At 41.0% G+C, this 20987-nt stretch overlaps 1 protein-coding gene across 20 annotated transcripts in view; it reads right to left on the bottom strand.

Moving 5' to 3' along the window:
* Positions 1-20987, bottom strand: part of LOC104138472 (NEDD4 like E3 ubiquitin protein ligase) — a 215281-nt gene that overhangs the window by 38766 nt on the left and 155528 nt on the right. For 14 of the 20 annotated variants that reach the window (XM_068924507.1, XM_068924505.1, XM_068924518.1 and 11 more), the window contains 7 exons: positions 17010-17071; positions 16803-16905; positions 14500-14666; positions 12940-13072; positions 11500-11676; positions 8476-8550; positions 6237-6296 (listed from right to left, as the gene is read on the bottom strand). In XM_068924507.1, coding sequence (XP_068780608.1) covers positions 6237-6296; positions 8476-8550; positions 11500-11676; positions 12940-13072; positions 14500-14666; positions 16803-16905; positions 17010-17071 — 777 coding nt within the window. The remainder of the gene's footprint in view (positions 1-6236; positions 6297-8475; positions 8551-11499; positions 11677-12939; positions 13073-14499; positions 14667-16802; positions 16906-17009; positions 17072-20987) is intronic. The other 6 variants (XM_068924509.1, XM_068924508.1, XM_068924521.1 and 3 more) reach the window with 1 other exon arrangement.

Below are 20987 nucleotides of genomic sequence, written 5' to 3'. Positions count from 1 at the left end.
TCAATATCTGTCTCCATATGGTTGGTTCAAAATATATTTGGTTTGATTATTAGATGAACCACATTGAAATATATATTCGTATTTTAATTACCAGCAGACTGTATTACTAGAGATTCCTTTAGTCTTTCAACATAGCTGTCGTGATGGCAAAAGAATCATTACACCTAAAAGTCTTTATCATATGGCAGAGTAAAAGAAAGTGCTTGAACTTAATTGTCTGATTAATCTTTGTGCGGTGCTTCAGTTTGTCACGAACAACATCAACCCCTTCAGAAAGCAGGTAGCTTTGCAGCTCTAAGAAAACAAGCCAAAGCGCCTTCACAAAGCAACCCACTTTTATCACAGCTTTCCGAGCGCAGGCTGTAATAACGGACACGGCGTTTTTCTCATGGATGTCGAGGGTGAAGTTACTGGTCCTCGGAGAACTTCACGCATAAACGCCAGCAGTTAGGGCAGCTCAAGACAGGAAGAACTACACAGCAGTGCCAGAGAGACAAAGGCAGGGTCGGTACTTAAACGGTTAAATTACTGGGCTCGTAGCACCTGAACATCAAATGTAGCATGATGCTGCAAATTCCCAAGCAGCCGCCACGGTCAGCGCCAGCGCTCAGGTCTGGAAGAAACGGTCCGAGCCGGGGCCGGACCGGTTTCCGATCAGTGTCCATGCCGCAGGGAGCAGCTGTGGGGTTTTCACACCGGTCCTCCCCCCACAACAGCCTACGGCTTACAAGAAGAAGGTTGATAAACTCTTTTTGGACTGTTTGGAAACAGAGATGTTGTTACAAGACCTTCCCTGAAAGGAGCAGGATGCTGTATTTAAAAATACCATCAGAAGGAGGACTGTAAAGCCAGGGTCCGACAAGAGGCAGTCGCAGGTCCCAGCAGGGGAAGGAGGCTGGGAAACACATGCACACTTGAACTGTCCTTTGCTAAAGGGTCAAATTCCTCCAAGGATCGCTAGTGTGGTTAACTTCACAAAGAAGCCACATATTTAAGGCAATTAAGAACTGCAGAAGTCAAAGGGATGTCTTTTTTCGGGCAAAAGGATTTTTACGTTAAAAAAAAAATCCTTTCAGTTTCAGCCCGAAGTGGAAAGACTTCTGATCTATGGTCCCGCTCTCATCCTGCCTTCTCACAGAAATCAAACATGAAGGTGTATCTTTTTCACTTCCGTCGTTTCGGGAAATCGGATGGCGAAGAGGTACAGCTGTGCTGGACAAAGGAGAAACGGAACACACTGGCTCATTTTGTTAGTAACAGCAGTTTCATTAACTACTGAGAGATTCCTGTTCAAATTTCAAACTCAGATTCAGCATCACCCAACAACAACATGATTTTACCATCAATCCTGACATTTTCATTAGTAGCGTAAAATAATTGTTGGGAAGATTTGAGCACTAGCGCACAAACCGTGAAAGAGGAATTTGTCTCATCCTTCACGCCTCAGCGTCACACCAAGCGCGCGAGTAAGACAGTGAGCTAGGGGTAGATTTGGGGGTTTCTAACCTCTTTTCTAGGAGTATGGTTTTACCTGAAGTCTTTGGGACCCTGAGTTAAAGCACCACAGACAGCTGCATATCCCCGTAACGGTATCGCCCACGTAGAGCAAGCAAAAGTGCCTCTGCTGTGAGCTGAGCGACAGTCCTTTGCCCACATTCGAGGCGACCATCTGAAGCACAGCTTGTGGTCAGGGCTGGGGCGCAGGAAAGCAGCCACAGCGCAGGCAGGAGGAGACGGAGCCCGTAGGCACAGGATTCGGGTGGGACGGCTCAGTCCCGCCGCGTCCTGACGCGCTCACACGGCGCCGAGCTCTTCGCCTCCCTCCGCGGTCCCCGTGAATTGAATTCGGGGAGCGCTTGCAAGAGCAATACTTCAGTACACGGCGCTCTCACAAGATACACAACAGGTAAAGGAGCTGAGGAGGAGAACTCAGAGCAGGTTACAGTGAAGAACCATTACAGAAGAGGTCCTAAAAATACTGAGCTTTCCTGCAGAGGAGAACGATGTCAGATTATGAGGCAGCGCTTGTTAGCCAGAGATGAAAGACGTTTGAAGATGACTCTTTAAACGTTTTTGGTATGATCTTTAACTAAAACCAAGGGAAGAATCAGCCTGGAAAGTACCAAACACCTCTGTACAGTTTAGAAACCGATTCTCAGGGTTAACGTAAGCTTTCTAGTCTTAGACAGAAGTCTTGCTGATGAAGTAACAACTGTACTGACGACCACTCTCCTGATGGGAAAAAGACCTTTTTTTATATATGAAAATTTCTGCTTCTTGTAAAATTCCAACACTGAAAAAAGTGCTATTCCTGCCTTTACCATAACTACCGCCCTTTTCCCTGCCTTGGACTTTTACAGAAATACTAACATTGGTCTCCTAGGAACTCAGGATATGTTCTTCCTCTTCCTTCATCTGTCATGGTTATCTATAACACATGATGCTTACAAAAAATATAGTGTGCTGGATAGCTTGATACAACATTTATTTCCATTTCATGGCTGTGTACTTTTGATATTTAATTTATTTTAAACATGAAGTAGTCCCCATCAAATTATATGTGGGAGTACTATTTACGAAATATACACCAAAAGTGGTGAACTAGAAAATTGTAATGAAGTGGAATTAGCAAGATTTATTGATACTTATTGAGTGTTGATGCACTAGAAACCACAAAGCTGTTGTCAAAAGGAAAAGTAACGAATGCTTAAGAGGACTGAAATTTAAAGTCATATGAGAAATATCACAAGTAGATTTTTAACTATATTGTATTTATATTCATTTGCAGGAAAATATTATTTTGCTAGAGTTAAAAAAAATCATTAGCACTTGCATTATGGCTGACAGTTAAGAAGAATCTGTAACCATTTACAGCATTTTATATACATAGGATGAATAGGGTGGATGCAAAGCTAATCTGTATAACAGATGGCTAAGCATGACTCCAGTTTACAGCTCAATATCAGAAATCTATTCACTAATACCTCAAACTTCAAAAGAATTTTTTCTTTTATTTTGCTTAGATTCCTGAGTGTAAGTATTCCACGTCTTAGCAAAAAATGTATTTTCTTTTGCTAAGTATACACTGCTTACGTTTTCAGGTACTATGCAGAATCACAAGACCATCGGGAGCATTAAGCCCCAACTAAGGCTCCTTGGATAGTTACATCTCTGTCTCTCTAGACTTTCAGCCTTATTGACCATCCATCCCAACCACAGAACAACTGAACGAGTAACTCTTTTGGGGCCCCTATATACAGTGATGTGTAATGTATGTTCATTCTATTGAAAAACAGTTACTGTGAATAACAACAGCGGAAAACTACTATCCCAGAGATCCAAGACTGCACAGTAGGATTTGGTAACTCTTTACGCCACTGAAGGCTCCTGCTGAAATTCAGGGTACGTTCTTTTTCTACACTCTACGTCCTTTGCTCTAGCAAATTAATATACTGTAACTCTTGTTCTTGCTTCAGATTTTTAAAGCCTCTTCCCAGGACTCCTGCTTAAGTCAGTATATTTGCTTTTTTTAATGGAAGACCATCGTTGACACAGTAAGCTGTAAAACTGCCTAGACGGTCGAGAAAGAAAATCAGAAAAGACAGTGAATGGGTCGGAACATATGGTATACTACATTAGGAAACAGAAAGCAGAGGAAACAGATGAAGAAAGTAAGCAACACTCATGGAAACAAGTGAGACTTCAATTCTTTCCTCAATGGTCGGTCAACTGCTGGAAAGACGGCTATTCTTCTGTTTGTCTTAGTTCACAGAGCTAGCAGGCAACGAGAAGGAGCCCCGCTCTTCCAAGGTTGTTCTAACGGTTTCCAAATTATGGTCAATAAAGCCACAGTAAGTGGCCAGAATATGGTCCGCAGACTATGTTTTGGTTAAAGTTAGATAATTAACGTATCTGATCTGCAGTCTGGCAGACATTTAAAGGGCAGGGAGCGATTCCCAGACCTTCTGGACCAATGTACGACTGCTACACATTCTTACACATCTGCTGTATTCAGTGGCTATTAATACTGTCTACAAGTACAGAGTAAACAAAAGCTGTGGAAAACCTAGTGATCTGTGATTAAAAACCCACTTATCTGGTTACAATAAGACAGATTCTATTCATGGTATGACGGGGTAATGATCAACTGAGACTTACTAGGTGCTGTGAGGACACAGAGACACAAGAAAAATGCACTAACAGCAGCCTTTCTCCTTAACATTCGTGGGCTAATGCAACCCACAGGGTAACCCGCAGAACAGAAAGCGTGCCTCAAAGTCTGCTCCCCATATACTAGGTAACAGTGCAAAGGATATTACATCATATAGCACAGAAACTTGGGAGAATTATCAAGAGGCTATTACCTAAACACTGAATCTTTTTAACGACTGCCTTTGATAAGTGACAGGAAAAAAGTATCATGAATAAGGATAAAACAAAAACAGGATTAGAACCACTGTCGTGAGAATGGAGATGCTGGGACGCGCGTTTTGCTCAGTCCAGTTTTACAACGCACGTTTCACAGAGGAATGGAAAAGGTTCTTTGGGGACTTAAAAAAAAAAATCATGAAAAGCAAGGTGGCCAATAAGTACAGACATATTTACAGAAACATGCTATTTTACCTACAAACATCCCTACCTACTTCATTACACAGACTCTAGTGTGTGTAGACACACATCTTCTGCCACTAACTTAAATAAAATATCACTCCATCATGGGCAGCTGCAACGTCGTTAGTGTTATAAATCACTATTTAGAGTATCAGTCTCTGATGAGCCATCTAATACTCAGACTTGGACCCACAGAGGTTCTAAATCAGGTACTAAGGTTAGTTTGTGCGACTATCCATCCCCTTTAGTAACCTCCTCAGGCCCAAAGCTTGCTCTAAGACAAGCAGAAATCAACAACACAGACACGGGAAGTGTCCTGGAAACTTTACTACTGGCACGTTATACGCCTACGAACTTCAAATGTCTAAAGGACGGAGCGTGGGAACCTTTGAAGATAATGCTTTTACATTTCAAGGCATAAATCCTATTTAAGTCCTGAGTCCTCTGAGGATTTGAGCCTCAAAGTTTAAATGTATGTAAAATGAAGAGGAAGTGAAGAAAAAAGGTCCCGTTATTGAGCAGTAATATATTTAGGTACAACATCAGTGACGCAGCCATATCAATTACGAGCCACTGAAATTGGAACTCAGCTATTACCAGAAAATATTAATATTTTTTCTAGAAGTATAATACAGTATCATCTGACAACAAAAGACTTTCTTTTTACTACAACTCTATATAGCACACATTTTAAATAATGACTGACACATCAAGCAGGTTTTGCAAGGACACTAAAAAATTTCCTATTTCCAGGAACCGGATATAAGACATGTTCCTCCCTTCTGATTTTCAAAAAATAATAAACATATACAGTATTACAGAATAATGCATCAACACCCAAATTAAGATCTGACACTACCACATATAAATACGAAACTTACTGAGTTTAAATTGTAATTGTTTCCCTGAAACAAATAATCTAGGAGTGCATTTATTCATAAAAGCTAATTCTTACAGTTATTGGAAAATGATTTGCTTCAGATAGACGTTTAATCAGGGTAAAAAAGCACAGGATGTTTTTGACAGAGTCCAGTATAAACTAAAACTGCTTTCTTTGGATTACACTTTCAGTAAAGCACTTGAAGAATTTTATTGGATGTTTAGAGTAAAAATTCAGCCTTAGACTTTTGAATGACCACCAGAAAATGAAAACTGGCAGTTAATAAGACCATTAAGAACTATGCGATGCATTACTGTATCTCCACAACTCTCAAATTATGATCTATTTGAAGAATTAAGATGAATTAGTCTAATGGAGAGCAGGAGAAGACAGAAGTAAGTTGAAAACTTAGCTACATGTATACTGATTTGAAGCCTCCCCCTGATTCTTTCAATATAGGCTTTTAAACAATTAGGCATTCTCTCTCTCATTTTTTAGAAGTGCATACTTTGTTGAAACTGAGTGGCATATCTGCATCACTGAAATGGGTTAGTATTAGAGTGAAACTGCAGCATTTATTATCAGAGAAAATTTGAAACATAAAAAACCAAATATAACTATTGATTCAGTGGTTGCGTTTCATTCAACATACTGCTGCTTTGTGAAAAAATGTCCGTTGCTGTATAAGACCTAAAGCCAACCCGCATTTTATTTACAGATAGTGCTTGATAAAGAGTATTATTACCGTTGATTCCTCACCACCCGTGACAGTTGAAGAACGAGCTCTCCTAGATGGACCACTCTGCTGTTAAATGATAATTAATGTTACAGTAAGTATATTTAGTGATGAAGGTCACAGATTACTCTCGTATCTTTAGGAATAAAGAATCATAGACACTCTCAAGCTTATTCATGGAGAGCAATTAGACTGAAATAAAGTTAATGCAAAAGTAACAGCAAAAAAAGGACAACATCAATCAGTGATGACCCAGTCAGAATTTCGCACACAAAACATTGAGGGAACTGATTTCAGGAGTTCTAGTATCCAATTCTCTATGCTCACTATCGCTAAGGATAATATCAAGAACACTTACTCGATGTCTAACATGATAAAGTTTTTCTTTTTTTTTTTTTTTGGAGGCACAAACAAATTTTGCATGTTCCCACTGATAAACAAATGCAGATAAATTCTGGTCATCAATGAGTACAGAGAAAAAGTCAGATTAAAAAGTGGATTTCAAACGGTATTTCAAATTTTCAGAGGGGATTAATAAAGTCAAGAACAGCACTTTATTTAGAAAGAAAGAACGAGCTCAGTTGCTAGAAGATAAAGTACCATTAGTTCAGTAAAGACTAAAAATTGGTCAGATCAGTTAACATCCTGGTTTTAGAGAAACGCTTTCAATTCTGCTGTTTCAAACATCTGCTAATGAAATAAATTTTCTACAACAATAAAGTGAAAAACATATCATAAGCAAGCTCAATCTGATTACAGCAGTTAAAGAAGCCGAGAGTCCATAGGCTAGTTTTAAGCAAAGAAGGAGAACACCCCTGGAACAGACGGCAATAGAGCAACTTCGGCTAGAGAGAGAAGACAGTTTAGGAGTAATCGTGCTGGAAACCACTGTATTTTTTACCCAGAAAAGAAAGCAGAGAGATGGATAATACTTCAGAAGCGCCATTTTGAACAACAGCTATTACCTGTTACTATCTGCAAAGCAGTAAATCTAGATACACTAAGCAACTTCTAAAATACATGAAAAATCAACAAAAACAAAGAGAAAAGTAGTATGGTTGTTGTAAACGCCTGCCCAATAACAACAACAAGCAAATGAAGGAGGGACATCACCTTTAGTAATGCACTTACTAATACATTCTACTTACTCAATATCTCCACAGTAAATTTGCATAATCTTTTCTGTTTGTGGTTTCATATGTAAAGTATTCCTAATAAAAATTGGGGGGTAAAAAAAAAGCCTGGAAGAAGTTCTCCAAAAAAATATTGAATTGTTTCGAAACACTCTGACTAATCTTATTCAAAAGCAGATCTTGTACAATTCTGCCGTCTCTCTATAGCTCACCACCTTTGCAATCCTCATACTTGGGTTGTAGGAAAAAAAATATAGAAATTGCTATCTACCTGTTAGAGTGAAGAGGTGCATGGTTATGGTGTGAAAGGCACCGTCACTTTTTTGAAAGATATCTTAGCATCTTTTCCTGTTTAGTGGATCTACTTAACTTCTTAAATAAATTTGGAAAAGAAAAGCTGCTTACTTAAATCACTCAGCTCAGAAAACTACAACAGATAGCATTTTATTGAGTTCTATTGTTCAGGAACTATCACAAAAAGGATCGTTATAACTAATTAGGTAAAACATCAATCCGTTTTAATGTTCACAGTACTTTTCCTACACCATATTAGTAATTCTGTTCACACTTGGGAGTGTCTACTCCCAAAACCGTCTGCGAGTGTCTAATATTCCCACTTTTTATTTATAGGCTCATATATTCCAAAAAAATGTAAACTGATTAATTTACAGAACACAAAAATCTACCTGATAGGAAAGCCCTGTGGTTGCAACAGTTCCAAGAATAGATGGTGTTCCTGCACTCTCCTACTCCAGCTGCAATATTTTAATCAAAAAGCCTAACTAGGCTACTGCTCGGAAACCTCCCTTGGAGGATTTGCTCTCCCTGCTGACTACGAGGAGTCGGGTAAACAAACTTTCTGCGTTAGACAGCTAAAGTTAGACAGTGCTAACAGGCTATGCTCACAGTCTAAAAATTTTTTCTGTCTTATAGATTTCACCTTTTGACTTGCTGATCATGATGCTATGAATTTGGTATCCATTACTATTTGGGAAAGTCAAATGTCCGTACTAGTACCTGATCTAGATCTGAATTCATAGCCAAAGGAAAAGATGCCATTCAGAACCAGAAAATATTCAAACAAAAACAAGAAATAAAAGTTAGCTTTGATTTACCAAGGATAACTGAGACTGTTCAGCAACTGTATCCGTTACACTGCAAGATCTTAGTCTTGAAGAAGGATCTCTTTGCTGGAAAAGAGAAAGAAAGATGTCTTTAAATTACATTGTCACAAAACACATACGGATTTTTTTCAGTAATTTTACTTTTCTTACTTTGAATCCAAATCCAAATTAACCATTAGGGTTAGAATTCTATATGGTAAAAACGTGTATAAATATCAGAGGGGGGGGGAATAAAAGAGACAGAATCAGACTGTTCTCAGTGGCGCACAGTGACAGGACGAGAGGCAATGGGCACAGACTGAAACACGGGAAATTCCACTTGAACTTAAAGAAACACTTCTGCACTGTGAGGGTGGCTGGACACTGAAACAAGCTGCCCAGGGAGGTTATGGTGTCTCCATCCTTGGAGATATTCAAAACCCACCTGGATGCAGTCCTGGGCAACCTCCTCTGGTTGACCCTGCCGGAGCAGGGGCTGGACCTCCAGAGGTTCCTTCCAACCCCAACAATTTTGGGACTGTGACTGCCTAATTTTGAAATATCTCCATAGATCGTGCCAGTTTCACAAGACATCTGGAAGACGTTAAGGCATGGCCTGAACAATCGTTTTTTGTTACCCTCATGAGAAATCCCATAAAACGGGGAAAAAAACCCACAGCATTTAAAAAGCCTTTTCCTTGAAAATGCCTTCTCTCTTGCTGGCATCAACAACCCAGCCTCCCAGGAACAGCCTTGTAACTTGCTACATTTGCCGTATTTCACATACCAAACCCTTGTTTCAGACAAGCACGCACCTTCAGAAGGCCCCGTACTTAAATAATATCCCAGATAACCTTGGAACTACCAGGCAGTGGCTATGGAGGATCAGAGACCACAGGAGCTTCTGTGGGAAGGTGACCTTGGGTAAACTGTACACTTCCTCTGACGCTACTTGCACTGCTGCTAAATCACCTTTTGGTGAAGAAACTGCGATGGGGGCTCAACTTTCTCTTTCCTTTTGGATAGGAATGGTGAGGATGATGGGAAGTTTATTTGGGGTTGTGGTGTTGTATTAGAGATACCACGTGAATCACATGCACTGAAATATGACAAATTTAGCTGGTGTTTGCTTGATTTCTGAATACCCTGCTCCATTGCTTTTCTGTGTGGTTTGACGGAGGTTGCAAGTTCCACACACAGAAACAGGCCTTGGGTAATTCTTAAACATATCATTTTGCGTAACTGATACCTCATTTTTAATCAAACCTCATTTTTACTCTTTCCTGGACATAAACAGTATGAATAAGAATGCTCTAATAAGCAAGTAAATGACCCAGCCCATTTATAACAACTCACATGGGCGCTCCTATGCACCACGGAGAGACAGGGAAGCAACACCATGAAGCAAACTATTTAAGAGGCATATACAAGAACCGCCAGCTCTTATTCAAAAGTATCATCAGTCTTAAAAGCACACTCTACTAAAAGATCAGAGGGTTAAAAAAAACCATATTGCTTCTCCGTTAGGCTAAAGATTAATGTGACAGGATTTGTCTGACAAATGCAGTGACCAGCAGTCTGAAGTGCATTCTGGCATTACAAAGATATATAAGAGTGATAAAGTAACTTTTTCACGCACATAAAATCGCCTCTGAACTATCTGTTGGCAATTTAGCTGTGTCATAAATTAATGAATGCATGGATAACACCGACGCTGTCTCTGCACAAAACCGTCAAAGGTCAGTCTGGATATATTAACATGGGCACGCTGTCGGGGAAACGCAACTGTAAGTTAGACAGCTAACAGTCAGATGTTCTCTCAGATGTTCTGAGCTGTTCTGTTCAGCTCAGAACATCTGAGAGAGCTTCATGCAGAGCCAGTCTAGCATTGATTGGCTAGAACACCTTGTGTTCAGCTGGTACTGCCAAGCTTTTCCTACCTACCTGGCTCAACCCAAATGAAGTTCTTGGACTGTGCTTGCCAACCTCTGAGTTAGGAAGATGTATTAGCCCAGGGCAAGCACTGTTCATTCACATGGAACCAGCTCAGATTTAAGTGCTGGATCAGGCTAATGAGCCCTCACAGCAGCCAGGCTCTGGGAAGCACAGTTCAGAGACAGGACTCGTATGACAGATGAGCTGGGGCTAAACACTGCTGACCCACTAAGTCTTCATTTGCAATCTTCTGAGTGTCTTGGCATGGCACCTTACAGTAACTTCATTATGTGTTTTTTTTCTCATTATTTGCAGTATCCCAAACCTCTGCTACTCTGGATAATGTACAGTAATAGGGATTTTAAATGCTTTGGCATTGACTTGGGCAGTTCCTTACTTTGCAAGTTTGGTCTGTAATTTTTATTGCACTGGTATGTTATCACTTAATGATTCATAGAACAGCTAGTTCGTACATGAATATAATTACTGAATTATTTTAATTAAGATAATTGTGTAGATATACTATTTATCTTTTATTCTCAATGTAAAAAAATGTAGATCCTGATCTTGCCACTGGCCACTGATCCTATGTGATTAGCCTCCTGCCCTCCAAGTGAAGGCCTACAGAAATCTGTAGTTATCTACAAAGACGCAAATGTCTCTTTACGCAGATGGTTAGCCATCAGAGCTATAATTTGCTGAACTAGCCTCTAGATGACATTCAAATCATTGCAAGACATCTACTGCATAAGTTCTTTGCAGAAAAGGATCAGCATTAGCACTTTTTCCTCTTTCCTTTGGAAAAGTCCTAGCTTGATACTCTCTAGTGATATATTTTGTTTCACCTCAGGTATAACTGGCGCGGACTCCGAAGTTAAACCCATACAGAAGAAAATATTAAACCCGAATTGAGGAAGTCTAATTGTTCTTTAAGGCAGTTTGTTCTATGGTAAAATTCAGATGCTTTTTTTGAAGACAGGTTTAACTTGTGTGCTTGGGTTTTCCTAAGCCCACTGTCCATGTAAATGATTCAGATTATGTCAAGCTAACAGAAGATTATAGCAATGGAGGATTATATGGAAAGCAGAGCATGTCACGTACAATCAAAGAACTGAGTTGTTCCCCATTGGAATCAGGAGTGACCTGAAGTCTTCTGTTCAGCTCCTCAGACAGCTCTTGAGGACTGGTTCGGGACACTGGGGACGCAGGAGGTGGCGGCAGTGACAAGCTTAAGGAATCTCCGCTTGCACTTGCCTCCTCTGAAATGGTTTCCCAAGGCTGTCAAAAGAGGAAAAAAAACTGTTTAGCATTTAAAAAGGCAGACTGAGTCTCTCTTTTCAGTATGCCTTCCAGATGACTACCTCGCTGCATCAAATACTGGCATTTTACTTATTTCTGCAGTACAAAGAGCTATGAAAAGCCTCAGATGGGCTTGTTATCAACTGAAATAATGAAACAGGCATGCATCTTCAATGCTGCTTTCAGGTCTGCTAATGTGATTACTATTAAATGAAATAAATTAATCCCTAAACACACAAAAAAGCATTCTACTCAGTAGGAAGCAGTCATAGGGAAATAAAGGGTTTTCATACTGTCTTCAAAACGTTCTTCACGGTGGATATTAAACAATGCTTTACAATTCAACATGGAAAATGATGCAGATGAAATGTTAAGTAAAAACCAGCTGTCGTTACATATAGTCGATTCAAAATTGGGTTCAAAACGTGACCAATTCTGCAGTGTGCTACGAAAAACTGTAAGAAACAACCGTTAATTTTAGTTCAGAATAAAATGCATACTAGAAAGTGTTCATAAGTATTTACAAATCAATTATTAATAGCCAATGAATGCAATAAAAGTTATCCAATCCAAAAGCAATCCATTTTTTGCTCTGAATAACATTTAGAGAACCAAAGATAACTTTCACAAAGAATTTTGTCTGTGACTAGTAAAATAAAACATTCCTTAAAACTGAATGCCATTAGAGCTTTAAACAACAATCCACTCAACTTCATTTACTTAGTCTAACCATAAATTATATAAACATACTGAGAAGTAGTATCTCAAAACTCTAAGTAAAAAAAAAACTCACCTTCTTTTCCCACTAATTCATGACACTAAAGAAAATTTAAATAAATGGCAGTTCCAATCACAAGGTTCTATTAGCTTACATTATTACCAAAAAAACCCCCTGCTTACAGTGCCTTATTTTCCCCACTTCTCAGAACTTTTTCCGTTTTTATTCAAAGCAGAATATTAAACATGTTTCCATCAAACTGCATGTAACAAGAAATTCTTGGAGTTATAACTATTTGTCCTTGCATTTGTATTGTATTTAGTATCGTGCATTCAATATCGGTCACCCATAAACGCATGTGAACTCGAAAGTATGGCTCTGTCTGCCATGGTATTTTATGCAGGCAGTTTCTACAAAAACTGTGTAAAAACATTACTGTGCACATTTATAGAAACTAGCTTACGAATGAGAAACACGTCAGCTTGGAGTTTAGTTTGACTCTTAAAACCAAGACCGTGACATACTTCAGGAATGTCTCCACTCTCCATCGGTTCTGGTTCCAAATCCTCACTAATGTGCCTCCGAGAGCGAAACCGTCTGTGGGCTGCTTCTTGGTTGATCTGCCTGATGTTGTTGTCTGAATCCGAGCCCACATCACTGGGTAGTGGGGACGTGAAAGAACGCGAAGGAGGGAAGAGCAAGAAAATAACGAATGTTAACTTAAAACATTTACTTTGTCCACTGTTTTCAAAATCTCATGTTATCCTTTGGATTATAATACAACATGGACTATTCTTGCATACGTCAGGCTTCATAAAGAGCAGGCAGTCGAGCCCTTTAATCTAAAGTAAGTAAAACCTGGAGCACTTCACAGAACTCAAGGGAGTCATGCTGATACTGGAAATTAACACTCTTTATCCATCAAAGCTGGCGGAGCAGAAGTGGAAGCCCACATGCAAATATACTAACCCTCCACTACCGATCATTTCCTGTGATAACCAGAATCATTCCAGATTTTACTTTTCCTTCAACCTTTACGTCTACAGGAGCACTCCTTCACTCTGGTATTCCTTCCAAGGTGGGTACCAAGACATCATCTTGCTGAGGAAGCAGGCCTGAGGGGAATGGTCTTTCAATACAGCTACTGCAAGTTATCTAATGTGACCACCGGAAAAGATCCCCAATGCAAAGGAGAACTGCTCTTTTCAGGAGTTCCTCTGAAAATTTCCCCACAGAGTTCCCTGACGTGCCTGCACGCCAAAGGATACCTTCAGGTGCACACGTAACTCACACTGCAAACAAGAACTGCACGAGGGTTGTCAAATACATATCAAAAGGGGATATGCGAGCAAAGCTCTTGTTTGTGGCGATTACGATTCATATTTACTGCTTTCATAAATATGACCTTTGTAAGGAAGGTTAAGGAAGAATTAAAAACAATCTTTGTTTTCATAAAGCTGAATTGTGAGGGAAGAGTCTAAACAAATAAAAAACCCTAAACTTTTCAACTTCCTGTTATTTTTCCAAACAACCAACAACGTTCAGTAAAAGAGGCCACAAATCTTGTTTCATATACTATACGTTGTAACTCTTTTCACCTGGAGCACTCCATGCAGCAAGTTAACAGTCTTACTCCTGAATCCCCACAGCCAGGAGAAGCCTGTCAAGGTGCAGTGTCCAACGTAGGATTTTCAAGTCACCTTACATTTAATAAGGATTTTCTTACTGTTCCCATTCTATCAAACAAGACACTTAAGCAACAAGGAGAGGTCATCTCCATGGGCCTGATCCCAGCATCACGAAGATAACATGTCCTTTGACTTCAGTGGAATTTGGACAGACTGTGTTGTTTTAGAGGTTTTTTTTAAGTGGAATTAACAAATATGTTTTATTTTGAATTTCTAATACTAATCACAACTATATTGCTTCTAGCCTTCCCTCCAGTTAGCGAACCCCACGATTCATGTGTCAGTAAACCCTGAATTTGTCAGAATAGTAATGCTTGTCTGAAAAAAAAAAAACCCACTACTCTTACTGATAATTTTGCACACCCCCACTAATTACTGCATTATGCCGCCATTTACATTAAACTTGGTCGATGCCACTGAGTAGTCCTGTTGTTATGGTTGACGTAGTAAGTCCGTCCCAGGTTGTCCACCTTTTCTTCCCAGCCAGGAGGCAGCGGAGGAGGTGGTAACTCCTCCTGACGTTGAGACGCGGAGTCACTGGAATCAACCACATCCCATCCATGCTTAGAAATGGGAAGAAGAAAAAAAAAGATTATAAAGTTTGACAAGTTACGTCGCTGTTGCTTATGTTAGCGTATAGGTACAGATTCTGAAATTTTTCCAAAGTGAAGCGTTCATACAGAAATAGAATAAAGCCCACTGTCACACAGGGTGCCTCATTTCAACAACAAAAAACCTAAAATCCCATCGGTCTCTTACAACAGTGATGCCCAAACTTAGTTGGGTGAGTGCTCGTGGTGGCCCGGGGCAGATTCCCAACCACGAAGCCAAACAGAAACAACTGGTAAACGTGGAACTCCCGACGCAGCCTTTTCCTCAGGGAGGGTAATCGTTTGCTCTCATTTCTCTTTCCCAGCTGCTATTTGCCTAAGACATATATGAACTTATTCCCTTCGCCACCTCCACACAACCCTTCTATCAAATTTAACGGAAGCTGGCCAAAAGGTGTTGAAGTTACCGACAGCAGTTAAAAACATGCAAAAAAAAACAAAACAAAAGCAGGCCAAAACACAGGCACACAGATCACTCCAACACACCTTTTCTTAGAAAGCTTAGAAAAAAACCTCTCTCCTAAAATTAATGTTATTTTAAAAGCATTATATAGCTTTCAATACAAAAAAGTATATTGCATGTGTGTTTCCTAAGTGCTTCCCAGTAGATTTTAACATGCTAACCTACCTGAACGCAAACTGACACCTAACTGCCATTTCGGGCTCTTTCTAGGTCAACTTTCATCCCCTAGGTAAGACTGTACAGGCAAAAATTTCCAGCCTACAGTAATTCAGGTAGAGGTGAGAATATTTTTTTCCCTCTGCTCTGCAAAATTAAATGTGCCAAATTAAATAACGGCTGTAAGTGTTTTGATTAACTGAAGCCTAAAAGCATTTCACCACTACCGACTAACAGGAGACGCCGTTTCCACAGGACATTGTCAGAGCTTTGTGGCATTATCTTATAGGAGTCAGGAGGATCTTTTGAAAGTCATAAAAATGTACTTTTGACACCAAAACACACACTAAACAATGTAGCAGAACCTCTAAAATTCCTGATACTTCAAGTAACAAAGATAATTCAGGTTACTTTTAGAAATTTCTTAATTTACATGAATGCTAGATTTAGATATTTTTGCTGTTTGAATGTCTGTGTGTGTGACTACATATAACTTTGACATATACCTCTGTATTTACATATATATATATAACATAAAATTATTTTATATACACACACACTTCTTTTCATACGTGATGAGAGAGCAAAAGTCATTGTTTGTGAGTCTGTAAACTCTTGTCTTCAGAGCAACAACAGTGGCGGGACCCTGCCGCGAGATCCAGAGGAAGCTTAGTACCGGCTGGGTGATGAACCTGAGGTGCTGTTTTAATGCGCGCAGCTCAAGAACCGACTCAGAAACAGCCAGTTGTGCGCGCACCAGGGTCTGGGCAGACCTTTGGGAAGGCAAACTCATCAGACGCTCGAGAGCCGAGCCCTCCTCCTCCTGCTAGAGGTGACTGCTGCAGGCTGCTCGCACCTGCAGCAAGCTTGGGCTCACATCCACTCTGTCAGTCCCAACTGCCGCTAATCCCTAAAACGGAGGACAGCTGAGGGAGCGCTGAGACGTCTTTTTAAACATTTGGTTTGCAGCACAAGGTAACTGCGCAGCAACTGCTGTGCCTGCACGAGCTTTATGCTCCTGAAGTCAGCCCCAACAAGGAAATAAAGGAAAACGCATCGCAGCAGCCAATTCGAAATGGACTTTTGAGAAGAGGTACTTCTTCGCCTAACCCAGATCATCATGCTCGTGTCAGACATGAATCGCTCGGGTAGATTTTCTGCATTCTTCTGTCCACTTTGCATGACTTACAAGGCCTTGAGAATTTTCATGAAATGGAAAAAACTCGTAACTGAGTCAAGTGGACTTCAGAACTCATTGTGGCACTTAAAATATCTGAAAACACGAGCTTACAGTTAAACGAAAAAAGAAAAAAAGCAAGCAGAAGAATAAGCTTATACCAGTGTTTTATCTTTCAAAGTACAACTTTTTCCACAATTATATTTGAACCTTTAATGCCTCCATCTCCCCACGTATAACAACGATACAAAGAAGTCAAGGAAACTAGTCCACTCCTCATTAAGTGCCTTACCTCTGATTCCTCCCTTTGATCATTATTTTCTTCCTCTTGGCCACCATTTTTGGGCATATAAGCCATCTTCAGCCTCAAGAAACCCTTTACACGAGATTTGTGGCTAGAAGGCAAGGAGGTACGTATCACTCAACAGCCTTTTAATAACTGCAAATAATAAACCTTGAATTAAGAAACGTTTTTACATTAAAAGCCCCTCCCCCTCACCTTCTTGGTCTGAGAAGGAAATCCTTAAATGTGTATGGCCTTTCCATGGTCGGGTCTTCAGTCTGTAAGCATTTAAGAAAACGGCAAATTAAAGGGCTTGCCCACACGTTCAGAGACACGTAAACAATATTCACAGCACAGACGCAGTAGAAACGCCAGAGGAAACGCTTTGTTTAGATAACAGAGTTACTGCAGACAGCCCTCTACCAGCAAGAGCTGCCATTAGCAAATGTTAAACGCAGAGTGGCGTATCAGGTCCGCTAGATGTCACTGCGAATATCAGCAACAGGCTGCACCCGTTGTCCTTCGTAGTAGCGCCCGCGAATATTTACAATTCAGAAAAAGGTGGAAAAGACCCACTAAACCAACTCTTCCAGCTTTCTCCAGTCACCCAACGGCAGCCTCAGTATCGAAGCAGTATTTTTCCAGCACGTTAGGGAGAGATTAAATCAAACGCACTTTTATTTCAAAGCAGTTGAGACTTTCAAAAACAGTGAAGACTCAAGTCCTTTGTGACGCTGGTAAGTACTATTAACAGGCTGACAGATTACAACTTCTGATTTCCATTTAATTACAGGACTCATACAGCCTTAATCCTCGAAAACTGTCTGTTCCGAGAGAACTTCCCCTCTCACTCATCACGGTGAGTCACAGCCTCCGCGGCTGCGGTCAAGGACGTCCTAGGAACCAAACTCGACGCTGATAAAAGAGAAGGTAAACTCGCGAATCAGATCTTCAGGCACAGACTTCATCTCGGGGGTTTCGCCTGGTTCTTCCTCTCTACGCTGCCCGACTGTGCGGCCGCGGCGCCCTACGCGCTCCAGCACGACCCGAGATCCAGTGCCTCCAACCTACGCCAAACTCATCTCAAAAGGAGCGCGCAAAGCTAGCAGGTCCTTCTCAGGACGAACGCTGCTCCCACCCGCTAAAAGCCGACGGCGTCTCCGTGGACCCCCTCCCAGCCCTGCCTTCGCGAGCAGGAGCACGGGCTCAGGCCAGCCCCCTGACTACACCTTTCTGAACACGGAGTAACCGTTGTCCCAGGTTATTATCCACTAAAAACATTACCGTCTTCCGCATTTCAAAGACACCCAACAAGAATTTCAGAGTGAATCCTAACTAATTCCATCAGCTCTTAGATCAGGCACCGCACAGACGCTCATCCCACCGAACGAGCCCTCTCCCTGCCAGCCGTTTCCTGCGTCGCGTTTCCACTCGGTCGGTGCGAGGCGGACTTCCCATTTTCCCAGAGAAATAGGTGATTTTAAGCATACCAACAGGACTTTTAAAGCACGCGTGGTCATGAAGCGTTGTTTTTAGTACTACCATCTGTGAGTCAGGCAGATAAAGGGTAATATTTTAGCCAGATTTTGCAGGTAGCAAAACTGTATTAGGGCAGAAGGAGGATTTTGCCGAACATATCAGCAGCGCAGCTGGAATGAGAAAGCAAACGTTTGTTTAAAAATACACCCTGAAGTCTCTCATTAAGGCCCTGAAGGGACGAATGAGCAAAATATGTATTAGACCCTAAAGAAAGGCATTATGCAACACACTTCCCTGAGCATCAAATTAGTGCACACACCTGAGTTAAGTGTCCCGTAATCAGCTCCTCGTTAGAGAGCGCGGGACCTCACCCCCAGCAGGTAACCCCGCGTGGGGACGCTGCTGGGCCAGCTCTGAGACCGCAGCAGCAGCTTCCCCAGGGGAAATTTTGGAGAAAAAAGTGGCTTCTGGAGCTGAAGAAGTAATCTGTGAACATGGAGGGTGAGAATCCCAAGGGATTGCCTGGGAATCACCTTCCCTTTCCAGCGCGCCCCAGCGGAAGGAGATGGGGAGCTCTGGGCTGCAAAACTTTGCCCTTTCAGCACACTAGTTGCGCCAGGAAATTTTACGGTCTTGGATTTTTCTACGTAAAGACAGCAGGAAGCTTTAAAATGATTCAAAAAATATTCTTATCGTTCTGTTGCTTAAACAGGAGCTAGAAAGAGACGCAGGCGTGACCACGTGCTGGGTAAGCCCCAGTGAGAGAGCAGAGCAGTCGCCTTCCGACAGAACATGGAGGAACCCGGAAAGCTGCTAATTCCTCAAAGCAACTCGCACCGGGCGCGCGACACGCCTGCAGCTCTGCCTCAACTCTTGCTGCTGCTTTTTAATTGAAAGTGTAAAGTTTACTAAAAAGGATCCTACCTGGGTCTGCGAACTGCACATACACTATGTCTCTCATGACTTTCTATTTTCTAGCACAACGTTTGCAGGACAAATATAGCTTAATACTGGAGGGTTTTTTTAAACCATTATGTACATGCTATTTTGAGAGATAATGTATACACACACATTTCCTATGTATGGATACCTTCATATAAATAGAAATATACACACGTTGACAAAATAATCCCATGCAATACAGCACATATGATGAGAGGGGAGTGACCTCTCTTCATCAGAGTATGTTTTTGATCCTTCCATCATATTCTTCAACTACTGCAATTAATAGGCCAACAGCCATAATACCCACATCCAACTAAACATCAGTGTCAAAGTAATTATAAAGCATCCCACCCGCTTCCCCCACAATAAGGTCCATCAATAGCAAGAGGACAAATTCAGGAAGAAATAAAAGTACTCCTGCTAAAATTGACACTTTTATTTTGATGTAAACATCTTTCAGTACCTTCCATAATTACCATGTTCACACATCCCAATTCCAAAAAACCCTCCAACCTCACGGACGCTGTTAAGATGAACTTGTACAACATTTACTAAACATTAACTAAAAACAAATCTCTGTTTAGATAATGTTAGTCATCCAAAATATATAACAAAATACCACAAAATACGTATACCAAGTATAAAACAACTGATATATAAAAATGGAAAATTTTGTGAAATAGAAAGTGTATTTTTTGTTATTTGTAAAGTAAATGAAAAACAACTGTTGTGTTTCACACTGTGTCCCCCATGGCTTTCAAATTTAAATGCTTTCTTCAGTCATGCAATCAAGCTTTGAAGCCTAGGGTAGCAGTATAATGTGAGTACAAAAAGACAAAAGAAACTTTTTTTTTTGGCACAAACTTTTTCTGCAAAGCTCATTTTGGATTTTTCGACTAATAAGTGAAAAAACCTGAAAGGTCGTACAGTACTACTGGAATACTGAAACCGAAGCAAATGTATCCACGAAGTAAATTACCCATTTTTACTTCTTTTTGCAAACCGTCCTGGCGGCGGCGTGCTTTGCAGCGCAGGATGGCAGCACTATAGACGCATACTTCATACCTACTAAAGCAAGTTTTCTTAGCGAGGCAGAGAGCTTTGTCAGCCCAGGGCACGGACGGAGGCTAAGTTCAAACTTCACGCAGCCTGAACGGCCCGGGGGCCTTCTGCGTGCCAGCGCTCTGCTTCCTCTGATGGCAGGCTCTGCGTGAAATAATTCCTCGTGAAATACCCATCTTCATTATGCCTTTTAAAAACAAACTAGTTAAAAATCACTGACTTCATCGGACTAAGATTACGTTGAGGGCACTGTTCACTAGTCCCTGAACGTGGACTTTCCTCCTGGGAGCAGGTTATATGAAAAGCGGGATCTGTGAAAACCTCAAGATGGAGTTTTAAGATATAATTTCCAGAGAGCCAGAGCTCGGTCACTTCTCCGCTCTTGGAACGAAAGGAGGGCGACGCTGCCCGGGGTTAGACAGCGCGTGGAAAGGCCACTTAGTCGAGGCTGCAACTGCGCTTGCTGCGTTGCGGCTGTGCAGAATCCTGGGCGCCAGAAGGAAACCAAAGGGCAGCTGGAGTTTTACAGAATTACAGGAAAAGCTTCACACTTGGAATCCCTCCGTTTCTTAAGAAACCAAAAGAAATAAACAAAAAAAGCCCAACCCGTCTCCCAAATCAACCACTCCAAACGTTTAACTGTTGGCAGTAAAACGATCGGGCTCAGTGTCCCACATCATACCAGCTCAATTATTTGTAATTATCTGC

The sequence above is a fragment of the Struthio camelus genome, chromosome W, assembly GCF_040807025.1.
Source record: "Struthio camelus isolate bStrCam1 chromosome W, bStrCam1.hap1, whole genome shotgun sequence".
NCBI classification, from domain to species: Eukaryota; Metazoa; Chordata; class Aves; order Struthioniformes; family Struthionidae; genus Struthio; species Struthio camelus.
The sequence above is the reverse complement of the archived record's forward strand: the minus strand, read 5'-3'. Positions and strand labels throughout refer to the sequence as shown.